The sequence below is a fragment of the Cyprinus carpio genome, chromosome A21 (assembly GCF_018340385.1).
Source record: "Cyprinus carpio isolate SPL01 chromosome A21, ASM1834038v1, whole genome shotgun sequence".
Classification (NCBI taxonomy): Eukaryota; Metazoa; Chordata; class Actinopteri; order Cypriniformes; family Cyprinidae; genus Cyprinus; species Cyprinus carpio.
Window position 1 is genome coordinate 6,000,180 of NC_056592.1, and position 23,825 is coordinate 6,024,004.

Below are 23,825 nucleotides of genomic sequence, written 5' to 3' on the forward strand. Positions count from 1 at the left end.
AAATCTGATTAAAAAATTCAGAATTTCTTAGTAGCTTGTATGTCACTCTTTTGTGTTAATGACAGCAGAACTGACAATAATGATACCATATTCATGTTATCCAGCATTTGATTACCACAAAATAGTGCTGAATCTTAAATAGTCCTAACTAATTTTACAATCTCAGGTTCTCAATGTGGTCTCAAAGTAGCACATTAAAATCTACATCTCCTTGATTGGCAGGTCATAAACATACACGTATATATTGATATGATTCGCACACACAGACATGCTGGATGCTGTAAATAAATACATCTGATTTATTGGTCTGTGAACCATGTGCCAAAGCTTGTGAAAATACTTTGGGTTATTAAAGCGTAGAAACACACCCAGGTGTAAATTATACAGGAAGAATACAAAGTAATAACTGATGGAAGCTCTGGCAGATCTCAATATTTTTCAGCCTTTTAACCATATATAAATGCTTTCCAGACTTTTAACCATATATAGGCCTATATACAGTATATATATATATGGAAGTCGTGGCCTAATTTTTAATGTGTCGGACTCATAACCCAAAGGTTGCGGGTTCGAGGCTCGTACCAGTTGGGATTGTACATATATACACACAAATCAAAACATATAAAAAAAAAAATTTTAATATATACAAAACCTGCACAAGGAGACTTCCAAGGACATTATAGCAATACTTTTAGAAATAATATATTTTTATATATATACAAAATATATATACACACACACAAGGAGACTATCCAATATACATTATATATTCATTGATGATAAAACAAATCAGAATTAATTAACTAAAAAAAAAAAGAGAAAAAAAAAAAATAATAATAATAATAATAATTCTTCCCATAATTTTATACCATTGGCAAAATCAACCTGCCAACTCTGGTTCATTATCTGTCTTTGCTCATCTCCTTATTGTATTAAGTCAGCAAATCATTCTGGTGAACTGAAATCCTTTCTCTTTGCAGTGACTGCATCACTTATGCCGGCCAAGCCATTTTCTTTCCTCCGATTTGATTCTTCCTGACATGCCCATTGCGTCTGACAGCCAACTCATTCTGGTGGAACTGAAATCCTTCTGACAGCCAACTGCTTGCCTAGTTTATTTGATTCTTCCTGACATGCCCATTGCATCTGACAGCCAACTGCTTGCCTAGTTTTTATCCTACTTGGTAAAACGACCAAATTAAGTCAATTGGAATTTTATTCTCTACCTATCACATACTCAACAGCCTTCCCACAACTACTAGTCCCACAGGGCTCTGCACTGGGACTGCTGACATTATCTGTCGCTCGGTTATCAAACCACATACTTTCTCTTAGCAGTGTTATGCCGACGACACTCAAATCCAGATCCTATAATCTCTCTCCATTTCCACTTTCTTCATAGTCTGCATCCCTCACATTCCTGCTTAGATAACTAATCATCACCTTAAGCTTAACCTAGACAAGGCTGACTTCCTCTTACTCGAGGCCAAACAGCCACAAGTCAATCCATCTCCATGTCTGTTGAGGGTCATGCAGTCATCTCCAGAATAACAGAAAATCTTGTCACAGCCTGCAACTCAACTTCACCCTTATTTATCTTTGTCTATACAAAGTTTTACAATAGGTAATTGCCTTCTGTAAGCGCAGTTGTGTAGTTAAAAACAATTTAGACTGGCACAAGCTATGCTTATGTATACTCAAAGCACATAACTAAATAAGGAAAAAATATCAGGTTTTTGATGAGCATGTATCCCAATTATATAAAAACATCTATTTTATGTATATTTAGTGTCAACATTTCCATTAACAATAATGAGTGCTATAATCTTCCTGACTTCCTGAGTATATTTACACTTTTAAATGAAAGCCTGGCCAAAATATACATCTCTGTTCAAATAATGACAAGATGCTCTGCTGTTATGTGCCACAGACCACTGAGTTCCCAGACCAGTGTATCAAAGCAGGACGTCTAAAGCATCCATCAACAGTGAGACCTGAGGAACGAGGACACTTATGTTCCACACAGCAGTGCATTGTCAGCTATTAATAACCTGAAGAGTCTGCAGTCACAGCACAGGAGATTCCAGAGTAAGGACTTTACTGAATAGTGACTCAACGGAACTGAATGGGCTCAAATGCTGACTGACTAGCGAAATCAATTTATCGCCTGCCCGAGGCAGACCAAACTTTTAGTTTTCATTCAGTGTTCTAAAATATACCTGCAAAGAAAATGTCATTAGTTAATAAAAATACAAAAGTTAATTGTTAGTTTATGTCCATTAAATAATATAAGCATATACATTTTTTATTTTTAATAATGTATAAGTAAATGTTAAAATTCAAATTAATTAATATTAATTAAGGCTTTACATTTTCTAAAGAACAATATTATACATGCATCAAAACAGTTTTTTTTTTGCTGTTTAAAACATTTTTAAAGAATTATCTGTCTGGCCTATAGTACATTTTCATCAAAACAAAGCATGCACTTGGCTTTAAGATGGTCTGTGAATGTCACACCAACACTCATTTAAATGTTACTTGATTCTTATAATTGATTGAACTGTTGTGTCATATTATTCAAGGCATGATATAACTATGAAAGCCCATGCAGTACTGCCACACGTCTATGGAAGGTCTCCTCCTAGTGGTACTGGCTTTAGCATCTTCAACCATCACATGTTTATCTCATCGCTTCTTTACTTTGTGTGCTTTCAGTTCACTCAGTCTTCCTAAAATTTCTCAGAAACAAACTAAAACTCATTGTCACAAACAAGCTATTGAGTGTGGATAAAACTCACCTTTTTGATGGTTTTCGTTTGTACTAAGGCAAGTTCACGGTTTTCGTCAGTGACATACAGGGAGAGTTTGACGTATGGATCACTAAGAGGAAGTAAAGAGACAAAAATACATATAAGACCTTCTCACAAAAACCAATTTGAAAATGAACATTAAAAATGTATACAAACAAAACTGGAAAAGATTAAATGTATTTATTAAACAGTAAATTTTTATTTTTACAATACTGATAAATCACTTATTTCTCATCTTGTACTATAAAATTTACTTTTGGCTGGTCAGCCAATTAAATGAAGTAATAAATCTGTCACGTCTTGGTAATGGAAAGATATTTCTGACTAAGAGATAAGCTACAATGATAACCATTGATTCACAAACAAACACGCACATAATTTGCAGGGGAGGGAATCACAGGGTACCTCACGATACGATACTATACATGGCTCATGATACCAATAATATCAGGATATAGCAATTCCGTGATAAATTAATATATTGCTAGACAATCCTATAATGATACATCACGATTTCTGTCTAGCTATTAAAACAGAATGCCTGTGAAAAGGTTAAGTGCAGGTTCCCTCTCTTCATTCAAGTCCAAATTTCAGTCTCATTTCGTATGGAGAAGGACAACGATATATTTTGGCATATCGATATTTTGTCCCCTAATCATTTATGTAGCACCTAGGATTGTGTGTATTTTAATCCTGTTTTTATATTGTGTTGGATCATTTTTATTTTTATTATTTTTGCCATTTTTAAATTGATTTATTTTACTTAAAAGCATAAAATAATGTACTTTTGAAAATTTCTGTATCCGATCTAAATAATAAATGTGCTGCTATAGGAATATAATCAGATTACATAAATAAAAATGCAATTAAAAAGACTAAATTATCTGATTTTGCAGATTTATAAATATATTACAATAAATATATTATATCATATCCAATCCAATTCAACTAACACCAAGAGTGGGTGAGGTAAAGTTGAAAAGGTGGTCAGGAAACAAGAGTGAGACAAAGAAAGTAAGACATTAAGAAATTAAGGATTAGCACAGCAGGACTCATTAGTTTACCAAACAGGAACAAATAAACACACAATGAGTGACTAAATCAAGGTCAGAGGCACATCTACTCCCTATTCCATATGGTAAAGTTTTATAAGAATCTTATAAGATGGATATGATTGACAGTAGTAGATTATACATTTTGCCAAAAAACCTCAAACTGTATAAAGTAAGTTCTATACTGTAAGTGTGCTTTATTTTATAGTATGAAACTTAGAACTAATATGAAACACACTATGAAGCACAGAACAAATGACATTAAATGATTAAAAACCACAACAGACAAAGCATATTGCTTTCAAAACTTATACAAATATGCCCTTTTTTTCACTAGGCATTTATAAAGACAGCCTTCATGCAAACAGCCACAGCTACACAGACTCATCTCACTTATAAACTTAATAAAATTAATTTTCGTACTCTTTTTGCTATGTTGAAGATTGACAACACCCCAAGTCAGATTCCCATGAAATGCTCTCAAAACAAATACAATGAGTATGCCCTTCTTTCCATAGATCATTAATATCAGGAAGGCAATTAGCCATCCTCAAATGCAGAGGTCAGACACTGGACGCAATATCAAAAAGATACTGTGTCTACTTTCAAGCAACAACAAATACAAAAGTGGCAGCACCCTAAAATCGTCAACCTCGAGGACACAACATGTTTTTTTTTTTTTTTTAAGTTTAGAAGCAGATCTCTTGGAAGTTTTGACTGCCTCATTCTACTGGGAAATTTCCAAACTCCCTGAAAAAGTTGAAAGCCCCTCCTGAAAAAGAGCAATCTTGATAACACCATTAGTGAGCAATTATAGACCAATATCTAATCTTCCTTTTATAGACTAAAATTATAGAACTGGTGTTTTTTTAATCAGCTGAACAAATACTTAAACTCAAATGGATACCTGGACAATTTCAATCCGGTTTTCGACTGCATAGCACAGTTTTCAGCGCTCATAAGATAATAAATGATATTAATAAATTCTGACCGACAAAATATCAGTGCTGGTATTGCTAGATCTCAGTGCTGCGTTTAGCACTGTCATCTAACATACTAGAGAACAAGAAAACTATACGTTTTCTGTGGTACAAATGGTTTAGGGTCATACTTAAAAGGGAGAGGTTAAAGTGAGGGGTGGGTCTAAGTGGACGTCCATGGACATGCGGATCCCACAAGGCTAATTCTGGCACCGGCTTGTTTAGCCTGTATATGGGGACTAAGTCAGATAATGAGTGAGACCCAAATGCCTATCAAATATGCTGATGAACCCACATTTTATGATGAGCCAATGACACTCAACATTGACTCCCTCTGCCAATGTTTGATTATAGCTTTGGATGTGCCAGAACTTTCTTTGAATGCAATTGCAGGGTTGCAACTGAAGTTATTGCATGTGGAAACAAAGATGAAGGGTTCAGGTGAACGCATACCTTGACTCAAAGGGACAAAACAACAAAAATCAAGTCAGGAATCTTGGTGTGAGTCTGGAGACAGACCTTAGTTTTAGTAGTCATGTCTACCAGTATTAATAGCATACTATCATCTAAAAAACATTGCAAGACATTTGTTTTGTTTCCAGTCAAGACTTAGAGAAACATGCATGAATTTATCACCAGCATGCGGGACGTGGTTCATTTTCCCAAAAAGACCATTAACAGCTGCAGCTCATAGAACGCACCAAAAGGATTCTGACTAGAACCAGAAAAATCTGAGCATATCACACAGTCCTCAGGTTTCACTGTACTTCCAGTACATTTAGGATTGATTTAGCAAGTACTTTTACAAGAAATAAATCAACAATGATAGGACCAAAATATAAAACAGATATATTCACTGAATATGTTTAACAGACCATACAGATCATTAGGATTAAAGTCAGTTGTAAATTAAAAGGGTTCTTCAGTTAAGAGCAGTCCGCTTTAGTTACTATGCCGCCCCAGTTCAAATCAGCTGCGCAAGACTGAAATGTGCGAAAAACATGAAAATTTATGCCTCAATGGATCTGTTTAGCTGTAAATTTCGCAAAAGCAAGTTTTTGTCCGAATTGATTGCACTGTATTTTACATATTCACTATATTTATGTTTTCATTTTTCTTTTTTAACTGTTTTAAATTCATTTGACATACGTCAATTTAAAATGTATTTCCAATGTTTTAAAATTGCCTGTTTTCTGTTTTTAAAAATTGCTTGTTTGATTTGGTTATTATTTTTCTTCATGATTATTTTACCACTTTATGTAAATTGTGCTGCTTCTGTTAAAATACAAGCATATGAATACAAAAAAAATCCAAAATCCACATAAATGCTTCTGTTAAAATACAAGCATATGCCTCCTTAATATAGCCAAAATCCATCAACATCCCACCTAATTCCGTTGCCATGACTTATCGCAAGAGAAAAAAAAATGTTTTTGTCGCATAACATCGGTTAATGGAAACGCCGTCATTTCACAATACTTTTTATCAACATTTATAAAGTATCGCCAAAGTTTTGCGCAAATCTGTAATGGAAATGCGCCTAGTGAGTGTTAACCACATTCTTCAAAATAACTTTAATGTCCATTAGAAGAAAGAAACTAATTCAGGTTTAAAACAATTTGAGAGTGAGTAAATAATGACAGAATGTAAATTTTTGGCTGAACTCTCCCTTTAATGACAAGTGGCAGCATGTGTAGTACAATTAGTCTGCTGTCGCTTTAAGAGCTGCTCGCATCTAATAAACAGGCACACATCCATTTTTCTCTCAACTGTTTACTTTCACTTTAGACACAAAGTGATGTGTGTGACAATATTATCACAATCAGACACAAAAGATAACTTAGTTCAGTAATCAGGCGCTGTTTGACAGGCTTTTTAGTGTGTGTGCCCTTCAGGTGTACGCGCTCAGAAAAATGTACTGTCAGAACAGCACGCTAATGAAATGTTTAACCGGCAAAAAAAAAACATGTCATTTACCATCACAGTACTTTTTCTAATCAGTAAAAGTATGCAAATTAGGTTTTAGCCTGAAAGTCAAGCTCAGCATTTTTCATTTACTGGCTTCTGGAACAGTTGTTTTGCTTCCTTTCCTTTAATTTAGACTGCTGTGCAGCTGAAAATGGCCTTCTCTGGTTTTTAATGGCAGTGTCTGGATTTCTTGTTGCCTCTAATTGAATGTTTAAGGATTCGGCTTTCTTGATTAGGATAAAACAATATACCACTTCTGAGACTGGACGTTCTCGCCTTAGTAAACATATTGAGCGTTTTGAACAGATGGTGTTCTCCGACTATAAAAGGAAATGTCATTTCCAGGAGAAGATCAAAAAATGCGATTAGTAACACATTTGTGTGTGCAGATATAAAAGTAAAATGTATAAATATAAAAATGTATTTAAAAAAAAAACTGACAAAAATGGATAAATCATTCTGAGAATAGCCTGAAGAAAGAAGGCAAGAGTTGGAAAAATCTGTCTGCTTTAGAATTTCTCATATCTTTGAATTTTAGTGGGCCAGCACTAGAGAAACCTCAGACGCTTAAATCACTGTCCCATTTTCCTGCCTTAAAGGTCACGGAGCCGCTCAGGTATCATAGGGACACTAACAGTGTGCACCGTTACCATAGAGATGGGCGACTTTGTCACAAGAGACTTGGCTCTGTACTTATTTTACATGCAAAAAGCAGAAATTAGAGGGGACCTGTGCGAAATACAAATCAAAAGGGAATTCTGAGGCAGAGAACCCTCTCAACTCACTGATCTCAACTGATTCAAGTCAAGTTAATTAAAGGTGAACAGGATTATTGACTGTATGTGCAAAAAACTGCAGCTTCATTGACATTTTCAAGGACTTTCAAGGGTGACAGAAATCGGACAGAGTTTAAGAACTATACAGTTCAATGTTCAAAGCTTGCTAGCACTTGGATAACAACAAAGATGAATAAAAACTCAAATTAAACAAAAATTACTGAAACTAATATATGGATAAAAGAATCCCAACCCAAAAACAGACTGTGTGTTTTGTTCAGATTAGTGCAAGAAAAAATATAGCCCATGCCAAATAAGTAAAAGCTGTGAAACACTTAATTTTTAGCTCTTTACTAGCATGGTTTATATAGCAAAAAACACTAATCAAAAATCTCCAAAAACTTTTCAAAAACAGGAAACACACTTTTCTGCAGAACCTTCTGCCAAAACAATTTAAAGCAATATGCTTCATATCAAGTTTAAATCTGAAAGAGACTGGATATATTGCTACTTCCCTTTCTATTATTATTTTTTTCTTTAATAAGAGGTCAGCTCAGGGGGGGCGCGGGAGCGGATATGCTTTGAGGTGAAAAAGGTGCATAAAATGTTCTACTTATAATTTTATATAAAAATATTTTTTCAAAGTTTTTAAAAAATCATATGCTAACAATGCCGATTTCAATTACAATTTCGTTATTTCAAATGTAGGCGCGTTGCGCGGCAAGCGCGCTCATAATGTAATAGACGCCGGCGCGACCACAACAGTGCCCAACATCAAATGGCAAACATAATGTAAGCGGAACGAAACTGCTCGTTATTGTGTGGTTGACGGTAGAGGTGTGCGATACCGCTAGATTTGGTATCGATCCGATACCAAGTAAATACAGGGCCAGTATCGCCGATACCAATACCGATACTTTTTAATAATTAAGGTGGATGGGTCTTCAACCTAAATCTAAATGAATTTTCATGACTTTTAATTTGTTTTTGTGATTTGCATTTTGGGTTATTAATCAGTACTACAAAAGCTTTTGTTCCAGAAACAACTTTTGATTACTTCTGTTTTATTTAAATAAAGTTACAAAATGATTACTTCACAAATATAAAAAAATGTAAAAACAAATTCTCTTTTCAAGTAGCATGTTAACAAAAAATGCTCCTCTTTCTCTCTGCTGCCATTCTCCGCCTCTGACTGACTGCTGTTAGACGTTGCCAACGTTGGTATCGATATTATCGATATTAGTATCGATCTGCCCACCTCTAGTTGACGGACCGTTTATCAGTTTGGACCAGTGCAGCGCGAGCCGATCGTGATCATGCGACGCTGTTGCTACACAGCGCTAATAAGAGATCCAGTAAAGAAAGCATTTGAATTTGGCACAGAAGTAATAACATCGCTGCGAGATCTAGAGAGAAACATTCACATTTCTCCGTTATTAATGGATCAAACAACATTGTGCCGCGAATGAACTATCCAGTGTCCAGATCTGCAACATTCACCATGGATTTACTGTAGTAACACTAACTGCAACCATGAAAGTTTGGCAGGAATAGTAGGCTATAATGCCTTCAAGTAACATTACGTCGGTTTTATTTTGACATTATGAATACAATTGCTGCCCTCAAATGTTAATCTAAAATAAAATAAACCTTGGTTTATAACTACTACAATATTTAATTTTTTCCAAGAAGCTGTTTTGTTTTATATGCTCATAAGAAGAATCAATTATAGCTCCAGAATTACTCAAAGTAAAAAATATCACACTTTATTATGTTAGTTTTAATATAAAAAAAAAAAATCAAGGAAATTTCTCTGGCATTTCTTTCTTTTTTGCTGTATCAAAAACGTACCGAACCGTACCGTGACACAAGTGTATCGTATCGAACCGAACCGTGAATATATATATATATATTTATATATATATATATATATATATATATATATATATATATATATATATATTTATATTTCTGTATACTGTGTGTGTGTATAAGTATATATAAAAATAAAAATTTTTTATAACATAATATATTAGTGTGAATTGTGTATAATTATTTTGTATATAAATACACGCATATGCATGTATTAATTTAAATTTTTTTTGCATGTATATACTGTACATACATTTATACATAATTTATATTATATATAAATATACATAATTTATATATAAATAAAAATATTAAATATATACATGCACATGTGTGTATTTATATATACAAAATAATTATACACAGTACACACATATATATTATGCAAACACAAACTTTTATTTTGGATGCGATTAATTTTTTCCCAGCACTAATATATATATATATAATATATATATATATATATATATATATATATATATATATATATATATATATATATATATATATATATATATATATACACATATATATATATGGGGGGGTGGGGTCATGGATTGTTAAATATGTACATAGGGGGGGCCCCAAGGAAAAAGGTTGGGAACCACTGGTCTAGGTCAAAAGAGGTAGAGAATGACGGAGACGTTCTGTGTGGAATCTACAGATTTTGTCCTATCAAATCCTCCACCCTTTCTCTGTTCAGACATCTGTGATGGTGCCTTGTGGCATCCATTTGCTCAGCTGCATGTCTTTTGCTTAAATTAGCACAGATGTAGCATGGTCTTCATGAACCAAACACGCCAGACTCTGAAAGACACTCGTGCCGTCAAGCAATCTGCCCATAGAGGAGATACCCATAATGGGATTAGAATGCATATCTATGGCCAATAGGATGTTGGGATACACAAACACTCATGCTGACAGTTGAATACGCCCTCTCCCTCTCCTTCTCTCTCTCACACACACACACACACTCTTTCTCCAGGACTCCGTGATTGGAGCAGACAGGTCTGATGGAGCCTACAGTAGATCAGCACAGTAAGAACAGAAGGAGCGGTGACGTCTACACCACAGGAGCAGGAGAAACGGAAAGAAAGAGAAATCTGAGAGAGAGAAATAAGTAAGACAAATACAAGCCATTCCACACATACATTTCTTCCCGTTTGAATCAAAAACTGGCTTTTGCAGCAAATGTGCTGTTTCATGTTTATGTTTAATGTTTTTTTTTATGACAGCGTACTGCATATAGAAAATGAAAGAAACAAAGTTCCTCTTTTGAGTAAAGAGAACCACTTGCCTTTTTGACAGAGGCGTGGCCTGTTATATTTAATGTAGAAAGTGTATTCGCATTTGATTGTGTTACAAAACTATCCCAAGGTTCACCCTAACCCTATGGCAGCAGCAAATATGCACTCGCAAGAGTTTCCACAGCTCAACGGTTACTATACACACATTATAAGAAAATAGCTGCCCGGTGGTGTTGCCAAGATGGCCTCTAAATGAACTGACTCACTTTAAAGAGACTGTGCTATTATCAAGTTACCACCAATTTATTGTACAGGTAGCACCAATTTTGACAATTAGCCAAGGTTAACATTTGTTAAAGCCCTCTGGTTTGTATCCTCTGGGACAGTAAACACCCATTACAACTCTGATATACATTTCAGTTTTTGACATGAGAGTGGGGTTTTGTAAAGTTTTTTAGGAGAAAGGAAATTAACGCTTTTATTATAAAAAAATTTATAATTTTAAAAAGCCTTCTTATTTTTATAGTAACTTAGCTAAGTAATAGAATCTTTCTCAAATACAACACCACTCTAAGCTAAGTGATTAAGTGATTGGACTAAATGAGGTTACTGACTGTGAAAGAAAAAAGGAAGGAAATACACTGGTCTGTTATGCAACAAAAACAAATATAAGTCCATTATGCAATAAAGTGGGGAACAGCAGATAAGGCTATATTTATCTGAGTCATTACACATTACAGAGGGCCAAGCACCAGACACCTCCACTTTGAAGTTGAAGTTCAACTAAAAGATTTGTGACTAGGTGTCAATTGTTAAGCCTTCTGAGAATTTAAATGGTTTGGTATCAAAGGTTAATTTGATACCAAACCTGCCCTGAGCCTCCTATAAAGCACAAGTCTGAAGTTTAAATAAAAACATAACAAAACCCAATTTTCTTAGACATCTTAGCAGCGTTTAAAACTACATTTTTATTAGGTTCTTTAAATGTTTTACAATTGTATGGTATAAACATAACTTACAAACATCCAGTAGGGATGTCGAAATTCCCATAATCCCCATAAAAATAGTAGTAAAATGACACTGCATTTTGACACCAAGTTGGACAATGCAACGGTTATCAAGTAAACGCAAGTGGTCATCATTATCTACCTTAGCTCACATTATTTATTAGCTAACTAAAGGTGTTTGATAAATGACAGTCATGGTCAAATTACATTGCCAGGCATTTCCAGGGCCATAACTGTAAACTGTTATAGCTGATTATTGCCTAATATAAGTCCTTTTGTTGTAATTCACCGTTTTTGTGTTGCACAAATTATTACAAAAACATTAGCTACTTATTCATATTTTGCCATGTTTTACATCTATTTTTAGATACCTGAAGTACGGTGAGAAAACAGTTTTTTGAAGTTGTAAATAAAGCAAAGATTACTGAAGTGCATCTTGTAAGGCTGAAATAGTATTTCTAATTCAGAATTTCATGTTAAATTCAATGTGTTACTCGCAGTTTCTTCATAATTGTTTGTGAAATTTATTAGCAATTTCTCAGTGAACATTGTTTCAGAAGAAAATTTAATTAGTATCTTTGTTTACTGCTTTTTCTTCATTTTATTTGTAATTTAATTGAAATAAACATTTTAAAAAATTTTGTATTTTGTTTTTCAAGTTAATATGTATATTAACAAGTACACTATAACTTTTTAAATAGTTTTAAATGAACTCATGATTTTTGGTTAATTAAGTTGTTTATGCATGTTAGTATTAGAAATCAAGGAATTGCATTGGTTTCATTTAATATTGACTGCTATAATTTCAGTAAAGTTTTAAACCCTAGTGCAAAGTCGGCATGAAATGCTGTGAATGGCCTATAAAATTACATAAGCTTTATGCAATCTATTGTAATGCCCATCTGACATCAAACTCACACACAAGATTCGAAAAAGTTAACTGATATGTTTAGAAATGACAGTCAGCAATTTACGCACTCTCTGACCTCTGACTTTAGAACCTGAGAATTTCAAAGTTAATAGAACTTGCAACATTGCATTGAATGAGATCAGCCGAGCATTTTTCCTTTGTGCTCCTTTCCTGACAGACAGATCATTTGTTTGGATAAGTCTATTGTCTAAATTGAGAGAAAGACTCACAGAGTGCAGCTCTGTTATTCAGGCACATAACTAAAGGAGCAAATACACAAACACATTCATGAGCACACACACATCCAAAAGGTTCCAACATTTGCATTTGCTAATGAATAAGCCAACAGACTGAACAGGTGCACCATCTCTACGGATGCATCCTTTAATTCTTCCTTACCTGGCACCAATGATGTCCTTCTTCGCCAGATCAATGCCAGCAATGACCTTGACACGAAGAATACGAGATTCATTCTGCAAAACATGACACACACAGAAAAAGACCATCATGAATATATCAATATTTCGTACGAGTCTAGAAGACAGAAAAAAAACATTTGCCTCGTAGCCTAAATTTAAGCTGAGTCCAAGTTGTGAGAGCATCCTTATTTCACCTCCAGGAGAGGATGAAGAAGCATCTCAAAGAAATTAGAAGGAAGGAAGCAGCAGCCAAGAAAGCTTTTGTGTTTATTGATGGACACAAAGATGCTATAGCATTCTATGAGAAATAAATCCCTCTGGGAGCTATAAATGGCTTTTAGATCCAGAACACCATTATTTTGCACCCTTTTATTGTCTTATGGCTGAATGAGGTGCTCTAAACTTCTCAGCTTGGCCTTCAAAAGCTCTCCAGCAATAGATACGACCACCATTTCACGACTCCCACTCTGCATAAGTGCATCCCGCCCCACCAACATCACCTTGGCCTGCATTCAATCGCTATTCATGCCGCTCACGATTACACAATGAGCATCTTATTCACCCTCTCAGCTTTTGAAGCTGTCCAGCCAGAAATGATGCACTGTAGAGGGTAAGAAAGGCCCTCTTCTCCTGCTTTACCCACTTCTGCTCTCTACATGACTGAAATTCCCTTTATATTTATGTCTGGCAGTCTGCATTACCACGCGACATGCATCATTTGTGCAGCCGAGACAAACAACAACAACCAGTGTGACGGTTTGTACTTATTATGCCTGCCATTTATGACATAATTATTACAGAATGAATACAATTTGAATGAGATAGGAGAAGCTGTTATATTCTGACAGGCACTAGGGTGTTACTGTCATCCCACCGGGTGGCCCTGATGGATCTGTGCTTTTCATATAAAAGACAAATTTTTTTTGCAGAAAGCTACTATCTGGTATGATTTTTTTTTTTTTTTTTTTTTTTTTACAATTTGTAAACATTTTCTGAGGTATTTTGGGAAGCATGATAAAAATCATGTTAATTTATTTTCTAAAAGCCATTTCAGTATCATTGGATTCATGGCACAAAAAAAAAAGTAAACAATACTATATACTGTTCAACAATTTGGAGTCAGTCATTTTTTTAAAGAAATTAATACTTTTAATCAGCAAAGGTGCATTAAATTGATCAAAAGTGACATTAGACATTTATGATGTTACAAATGATATCTATTTCCAATAACAGCACAACTGTTATTTGAACTGTTTTCAAAATTGATAATAAGAAATGTTTCTGAGCAGCAAATCAGTAAGGATCATGTGACACTGAAGACTGAGTAATGATGCTGAAAATTCAGCTTTGTCATCACAGGAAAAAGTAATCACATTTTTAAATATATTCAAATAAAAATGTTATTTAAATTGTAATAATATTTCAATAATATTTCACATTCCAGGTCATTAAGGCAAACCAGTCACCAGTTGCAGATGAAGGCAAAGCTCTTCCCTCATTCCATATACAACTACTCGACTTTGGGTGAAATTTCAGAATGCACTTAAAATACACTATAACCTTTACAGGTGAACTTAATTTGACCTTCTCTAAACTTTTGAATGTTTCAGTACTTACTGCATAACATGCTGTTCTCTAACAAGGTGATTAACCGCAAAAATCACAACAAGTCTGATCCGTGAATCAACCACTCAATATTCCATCTGTCCGCCAGGTGTATTGTACAGGAATCATGGCCCATTATCTTCTCAATTGAATACCTTTTAAGACCTTTTTTAAGACTCTTTTCCAGTACATTTTAAGACCCTCATCGCCACCTTTTTCCAAGTTTTATAAAAATCTTTTGTTACAACGGCGACACTTTAACTTACAGTTTACTATTGGCCTATATTGATTGTAAGATAGCTGCACAACTAGAAATGCAGACCGACAATTACAGTGTGATAACTCCTTGTCAACACAACTTAAACATTGACAAACTAGAAAGGTAGTAAGCTGTCAGCTGTGTGGATATTGGCAATATCGTTAACAATTCTTCGTTTATAATAATAACTAATTTGGCTTCTTCTAAACAAGATCTTGGTCTGTGTTCTTTTAATGCGTGAACTTCATTATTTGAAGTGCAACTGCCGTCCAGTAATCGCAAAAAGCTCTGTGCTTTGTCACTTTTTAATAAAAAGTACCAGCTTTAAAATTATTTCGAATTCATAACGAAATTCAAACAATAGGCCTACAGTTTTGGCGCTCCTTAATGCAGCAGGCGCAGTCGCTTTAGCGCCTCAGTTCAAGGTCAAGTGAACCCATTTAATCTTTCTCTTTACTAATATAGTACATAATGAATATCAATTAACATCAAAAGGTAGGCTATTTTATGAGAGCCTACAGTACAACTTACTGAAATGTCTCATGTACGGAGGAGCACAAGCTACACTCAGTGGCCAGTGATGGTTATGCTCCATGATACTGGTACAGATTCTGTGTAATGAACCAATTCTTTTGGTGACTGGAGATTTCAAGCTGGAAAAAGACATTTAGTTCCCACTTTAAGTGAACCTTAGGTCCCAGGTCATCTACAAGATGGATTAAAATGCTTCAAGAAAAGATGAGACATAAACACAATAAATTAAAATTTAAAAAAAAAATAAAAAACAAAAAACAAAAAAAAAACAAAAAACGTTTGTTCTTTGTCACCTTTATTCTGTGGCAACCTAAAAAAATTATTTGGCTCCTAAGTTTTTTTCTTATAGGAGCCAATGGCTCCTTACTCGATTTTTTTGTTTGAAGCCCTGATATACACTACTCGACTTTGGGTGAAATTTCAGAATGCACTTAAAATACACTATAACCTTTACAGTTGAACTTAATTTGACCTTCTCTAAACTTTTGAATGCACAACGTTTCAGTACTTACTGCATAACATGCTGTTCTCTAACAAGGTGATTAACCGCAAAAATCACAACAAGTCTGATCCATGAATCGACCACTCAATATTCTGGTTCCAGGGTATATACAGGAATCATGGAGTAAAATTGAATACCTTTTAAGACCTTTTTTAAGACTCTTTCCATACATTTTAAGACCTCATCGCCACTCCAAGTTTTAACCGGTTACAACGGCGACACTTTAACTTACATTTACTATTGGCCTATATTGATTGTAAGATAGCACAACTAAACAGACCGACTTTGTGATAACTCCTTGTCAATACAACATAATTCAGAAGGGTGGGAACGAAGCACAAGATAATTAACTGAGTGACTAATCAATGCAACCCAAGAAACAAGAATTAGACCAATAAACAAAACAACTGACAAAACTTATGAGGAGGGAACATAAAGCTCTCCAAGCTGACGGGACAATGAGTTCATACAGTATATTCAAAAGATGTATTTGTAACATCAGCTCTTATAACTGTCTGCAAACCATAGCTGTTTTGTGGAACACTTCTCATGACAAAGATCTGACTGATCAGACAGTTTACCTGTGATTACGGAGTGCTTGATTTGATAGTGTCAGTACTGCACCTGATCAAGTGTGAATGATCATGGTAAAATAATGATCACAACTATTACAGTACATCCTTTTAATTGTGCATCCCAAGCCGGTAAAAAAACAAACAAAAAAAAAGTAGCGCAATTACCATGTCCCAAAAAAAAAAAGGTCATTTCCATCCCTAAAATACATATTTTACAGTCACTATTATACACATTTATCATAAACACAGCTCAAATGCTTCCTACTAGTGTGGCCCAAAACATTTAGCACAGTTTTATTACAGGTACAATGCAAAATGTTTCAGTGCAAGCATTTCAACTAAATGTAATTTATGCAATATTCATCAGCTGCAGAAGTCAGATTGACTGATCACAGGTCAAAAGTAAGAGAGATGTTGGAGGATTTTCTCCTCAACAGATTGCGAGCTTATTGACAAATATAGATGTGCTCCCTTTACACAGTGCACGCGCGGCGATCGCAAAATCGAAAGAGAACTGCCCGCGCTTATTTCAAAAGGGATTTAAATACCCCACAGATTGATAGCGGCGCCATGATGCGCTAAAATTATATACAATATTAGAATGTTTGCGGGAGCGGATGGGACTGGGAGCATGCGGTAATGGTCAGAAATTCAGCGAGAGCGGGATCAACAAGCCTCGCGCAATCACACAGCAGTGCATTCAGTAAGTGAGCGCGCTAACAGATGACGTCAAATCTTGCGGGATTCCATAAATAAACTACACAGAACCCCACTATTCGGACAAATATACATAATGAAAAGATGATACAAAATTTAATACTTTGGTAAATGGCATTTAAGACTTTTTAATACTTTTTAAGGCCCTTAATTTTCTCTAAATTGATATATCAACTTTTAATACTTTTTAAGACCCCGCGGACACCCTGGGTTCAATGACAATTTGTATTTACACAATCCTCTTCATCATGCTGTTCACATTTTGACATCATGAGACCAAGACGATACCTAACAGTTGATCAACAGTACCTGGCCATTGTGAGGGGAAGTTGCCACTGAGCTTAGAGTGTCACAGAGTGTCATCAGAAGAGTTACAGAAAGGCACAGAAGTGCACATCCTTTGGCCACATCCGATGCTGATGAATGCTTCATTATGAACAGTGCCCTTCGGAACCTGATGATGAATGCCACTCAACTCCAGGCACATTTAAGGGAGGTGAGAGACACCCTAGTGTCACGTCAGACCATTTGAAACCACTTACATCAGCATGGTCTGTGTGCTAGAGGACCTGCAAGGGTACCTGACCACACCACCAGGATAAGGCATCATCGCCTTGCATGGGCCAGGGAGCATTTGCGCTGGACGAGGAACAAGTGGGCCTCAGTGCTGTTCTCTGATTAAAGTCAATTCACATTGAGCAGAAATGATGGCCGCCAACGCTGGCAAATGAAAGAAAGCATCTGACATGAAAGAATTATAAATGCATGCTTTCCTTTTACATGCATTCAAACACACACTCTTTTGACCCTTGTAGTGAATTATAACTGAGTTCCTCGCATAATTCAATAATACAAAAAAACCTTACCTGTGAGACTGACCTCAAACTGAAGCTTTCAGATAATACTTGACACGGCTACACTCATTCCCGCTCATAATTACTATTATTAACTTGAACTTCCCACCATTCTCTAATTGAGGTTAAAAGATAAAACCCTACAGAAGGGCAAGCGAGACCCAGAGTTACAAACCCACCTTCCGTTCTAACTCGATCCATTCAATTGCCTACTTTACACTCCAGACAGACACTTGAGGAGATGAATTGGTCGAGCAGGCAGAGATGATGGCTGGGTTTCGTCCATTAGCGGAAATGATAACTCACTGGTATTGCTGATGAAGGCCAGGACCGCTGAAGAAGGACTAGAAGAGGATGTGAGAAACCACTAAAAAACTAAATAAATAACTGAGAAGGGCTGCTACTCTTTGCTCCTGATAAAGAAAAAAGCTATTATTTTGTAACATTATAAATATCTTTACTTTCAATCAATTTAATGCATCCTTGCTGATTACTAACATTCATTTCCTTTAAAAATAAAGATAAATAAAACGGTAGCACTTTATTTTACAGTCCTGTTCCTCATGTACATACTATGTACTTATTATAGTAATTACAATAACTATGTAATGTTCAAGTACTAACCCTGAGACCCCTAAAAACCCTACCCCATGTAGTTACCTTGTATTCCAGAACTCTTGCACTGATGTACTTACATTAAGTTACTGTATAAAATAAAGTGCAACCAATAAAACATATACATATGCCTTCAAATGAGACAAAATGATGTTTCTCTTGCACTTGATGCTTGGTTAGCAAGCACTAAGTATTAAAATTAGCAAGACCACTAATTACTATTTAGTCATTAAGATAAGGCCTACATTTTTACCCAAAGCAACTTCTGTCCTCCTGAAGTAATGTGACTTTAAATGTCTTGCTCAAGAATAAGACAGTGGATAGATCAGAATACAATCATTTAGTTACCAGCTCAGATGTTCACCATCAGCCACAATAAACTCCAATGATAAGTTGACTGTAAACATTACTAAAAAACCCATGCAATCAAAATAAAGTGGTATGTTTACTATGTCAACAAAACTGTACTGGCTCAATTCAAGTCAAGTATATAAATAAGGAATGGCTTTGCTGCAACCCTATTTAACATGTTTGACTGATATAATAATGAAGTCTCAGGGCTGCAGCTGATTTTATTTTGCGCCGACGTAAGCTGGCAGGAAAGTATTACTCAGGCTGTTGCTGTCAAACTGGATAATTAGGATTAAGATTCCACGAGCCTCTTAGAGAGCCGCAGTTCTAACTGTCTTCCTGTGCACACCCAGTGATTAGTTCAATGACAGGTTTGGTATTTCCAAGCCATATACTGTATCATCCGGTCACAACTGGGAAACATTGGTTTGCTGGGGTCATTCTAATGGGAGGACTGCAATACAATATAGACTTAAATGGCACTTAAGACAACAGTACAAAACATTAGCAGTTCCCAAGAGCAAGCCATTAAATGTTGATGGTTCACAGTCAATTCGCTGCCTTGTTTCAATCCACTGTTCAGAGTGTATGCAAATTCATTAGAACACAGTATGTTTGATAGATTTTTAGATATCGATATCGATACTGGTGAGATTCAGTTTTCTGAACAAAAACTAATAACTCAATCTAATAGTAAGGAATTTATTCAGTTAACATTTTTTTTCTTTTAGGCTACATTTATTTGATCAACAAATACAAAACAGTATCACAATTCAAAATAACCGTTTTCTGTTTTAATATATTTTAACATTTTATTTATTCCAGTGAATTTTCAACATTATTACTCCCGCCTTCAGTGTCCTTCAGAAATCATTCTAATATGCTCAATTTAATGCTCAAAGACATTTTTTTAAATCATCAACAGTTCTGCTGCTTAATATTTTTGTGGAAACCATGATACTTTTTTTTCCCCTTTCAGAATTATGGTCTATGATGTGATTCATAAGTACAGATCTATGCTCTCACTGTACAGAGTTATTATTAAAGGACTTCTCACGTTACACATTGACCGTTTGTAACCAGGCGAAACACCCAGATTTCCGAAGCATTTGTATAGATGCTACCATCAGCAGTTGCATAATCAAGACTGCTGAGCATAGTGGAAGCATTTCCATATCAATGGCGTTCATAATATTATGCCACCTGGTGTCATCAGAACTAACTCTGCCATAATAAAAGGTTTACTGTTAGTGCTAAGCATGCCATCATGCTCATTTTGCAAAACACTTTTCAGGAACCCTAAGGTATGTCAAATTTCAACACAACATACAGGAAATGAGAAACCTGCACGTTAGGGCTGCACAATTAATCGAATTTCAAATCGCGATTACAATTATGGATGCCACAATTACGTAATCGTTCAAAGCGGCAATTAATCGTTCAAAGTCCACTAATGTTATTCTGTGCTTAAGATGCGTTTTTTTCTTTCTGCATGTTATCATAAGGGTTTTTCACATTATTTTAATTTTAGTTTTAGTATAATATTATAATACCATTCATATTTTTACTTATTTATCATTTAAAGAAGAAACCAATCTGATGTATAGTTGACTTTTGAGGCTTAATACTACAGAAAAGCACTAAAAGAGTGATTTCAGCTTGTTTATTTTCATTAAAAATACGGCATGCAGTTGCATCAAACTATGGTATAAACATCATTCAGTGTAAATTGTGATAAGCGTAATTAATAATCGCAATTAAAAAATCAAAAAAAAAAACAAAAAACAACTGAAACTTATTACAACAACCCAAATAATGCACGTGACTGCATTGAAACTTCAGTGAGTGTGAAATCAGAATTCTGCCCAGCAGGCCATTAACAATGTATTATCATTTAAGATCCATTTTAATAAATAATTCTGATTTCAATATGCGCTATTACATTAGGTAACAAGACTTAAAACAAGCATTAAATCTCTGTATGTTGATGGAGGAATTTGTTTTTGAAAAATCTCTGCTCACCAATGCTGCATTTATTTGATCAAAAAATACAGTAAAACGGCAATATCGTGAAATATTATAGCAAAACTTTTTTCTCTTTTAATACATTTTAAAATATGGAATTAATTCCTGTGATGATAAACCTGAATTTTCAGCATCATAACTCCAGTCTTCAGTATCCTTCAGAAATCATTCTAATATGCTGATTTGCTACTCAAGAAACATTTCTTAAGTTTGCAACTTTGATAAGTTTGCAATTTCAAGATTCCCTTTAAACAACATACTTTATCCCAGGTTGCTCTATGGGATCGGCAGGGATGAGCAAAGGGGGAAAACAGCCCAGATTTGACCTGCAGCGCCCCTGACCTTCTGTAAGCATGTGGCTGCTATGTGCGGAATGCTTAATTAGAGCCTATTGTTTAGTTCTACTTGGTAACTCAGTTACTCTCTGAATTGCACATAGAATTCAACACACTTTCTAATTCCAATGCCAAGACATTCCATGCACTGAATTCCAAATTCTAAAATTCCATCAATCACCATTAAACAAATGGTGCATTTCAAAATATTAAAGAACAAACGCTTCTCTATTCTCGTGATTCTGTCCCACTTAGAGCTAACAGACACAAACTGAAAAGCTTGAAAAATGTAAAAATCCAAACGCTGACCTTGGCTATAAAAGAGAGAGTACAGCACACATGTATTCAATACTGACAGTGAAATAGAACAGCATTTCAAAGGAAGAGCACTTCAACATTAGCAAACAATAGAATATCATTCCATTTAAAAACTAAAAACACCACATTTCTGATATCTATATGGGTGTTTGTATACTTCCCCTTAGGGATAAAGCACATCTATCAAAAGAGGAAATTGTTTTATATTTGATACAGTAACTGTAGATTTTGTGGCACTTGGCTGTGGTGTGACGGTTCCTGGGTTTTCTAATTCCATTTTGGGAACTCAGCACAGAGACATGTCACACGGATTGAGAAAACATGATTCGGATGCAACTACAGCTCATGTATTTTTAATGATGATGATGTGACAGCATGTCGCTGTATCACATTCCACGCTCATGATGCTGAGCACGAGTGCATAATTGAGTAAATGTTTGTGTGTCCTCTCTCAATGTAACACAGATGCATTTTAGCACACTCGAGTCATGGGCCAAATCATCAGATTATTGTTATGATTTAATAAATCCTAGAAAGGTTTTTCTTTTGACAATAATATACATCCAACCTAGGAAGGCTTGCACATGAATAATTATGTGCACATAATATTCAAGATTTAGCAAGGACACATTGGTCAAAAGTGACAGAAAAGCTTTTGAAATGTTACAAAAGATTCCTGTTTAAAATAAATGTTGTTCTTAAATAAATAAAAATGGTTGCCTTTATCATTGTTTTTGATCCACATGTTATCTTGTATTCTAATAAATAAGTTTACATTACAGCAATATTTTAGATACCAATTAAATTTTACAATTCTCGATTTCAATTTCGACACAACAGCAAAAGCCTGACAAATATAAAGTTAACAGTCAGTAAATAAGAACAAATGAACAAATTACAAAAAATAGCACAACTGAATAGGCCTATACAGAACAAAGATACAAATGAAACGATGCTTTAGGATTTTAGATGTTCGGGTACAGAAATCGAATAATCACATCTGAAATAACATTTACATATTTTTCATTGTGTTCCACCTTGATTTTCATAGCCATTTGAAATGGTAACCACTGCATTTTAATCATGAAAAAAAAAAAAAAAAGATTATACACAATTGTAGCATGTGCATTGTTTGATATAAATTAGACTGTATAATTTAAAAATTTGCAAAAACAGAATGGTCTGACTTAAGCTTTTGTGGAATTATGCTACATAAAACACCTGCATATTACCGAAACAGCAAACGGGCTGAATGAGACACAATTTCTCTCCCTGACAGGTGGTGCTTACAGAATAGCAGCGTTTACTTGGTTACCGTGTAAACAAAGCAGTGCTGTGCATATTAGCAGTACTTTAAAGGGATACTCCACCCCAAAATGACAATTTTGTCATTAATCACTTACCCCCATGTCGTTCCAAACCCATAAAAGCTTTGTTCGTCTTCAGAACACAATTTAAGATATTTTGGATGAAAACTAGGAGGCTTGTGACTCTCCCATAGACTGCCAAGTAAGTTACACTGTCAAGGTCCAGAAAAGTACTAAAAACATCGTCAGAATAGTCCATCTGCCATCAGTGGTTCAACCGTAACGTTATGAAGCAACGGGATTGCTTTTTGTAAGCGAAGAAAACAAAAATAACGACTTTATTCAACAATTCGTTTGTCAACAGTCTCCTCTGTGTCTCTCCATATCACCGTATGCTGCGTATGCTCTTCTGTATCAGCCACGCCAAAAAGGATGCGCTGTTTCTACGTGTATTTAGCTTCGATTTGAAAGAATACAGCGCATCCTTGTGGTGTGGCTGATATGGGGGTAAGTGATTAATGACTAAATTTTCATTTTGGGGTGGAGTATCCCTTTAAAATCCCTTTATTAGCTAAGATGAAAAGAAAATACCATGTAAACTTTTCTGAAAACGGTCATTTCCCCTCTGAAACACATCCATTTTTTTTTTCTTTTTTCACGCATCGTGAACAGTGATCTTGCTCTGCCTGCAGTATTTTACAGTATTTTCTCCTCTCTGCATCAACCCGGGGTTTGCGCGTCAGAGTACTGAATGGAGTTTTCTTTGGCGCCTTGCTGGAATGCT

At 35.1% G+C, this 23,825-nt stretch overlaps 1 protein-coding gene across 6 annotated transcripts in view; it reads right to left on the minus strand.

Annotated features, from left to right (window-relative positions):
- LOC109089132 (E3 ubiquitin-protein ligase NEDD4-like) overlaps nucleotides 1–23,825 on the minus strand; it is a 71,741-nt gene that overhangs the window by 44,812 nt on the left and 3,104 nt on the right. For all 6 annotated transcript variants that reach the window (XM_042778728.1, XM_042778727.1, XM_042778726.1 and 3 more), the window contains exons 2-3: nucleotides 13,025–13,098; nucleotides 2,802–2,883 (exon numbers count right to left, since the gene is read on the minus strand). In XM_042778728.1, the coding sequence (XP_042634662.1) occupies nucleotides 2,802–2,883; nucleotides 13,025–13,098 (156 nt within the window). The remainder of the gene's footprint in view (nucleotides 1–2,801; nucleotides 2,884–13,024; nucleotides 13,099–23,825) is intronic.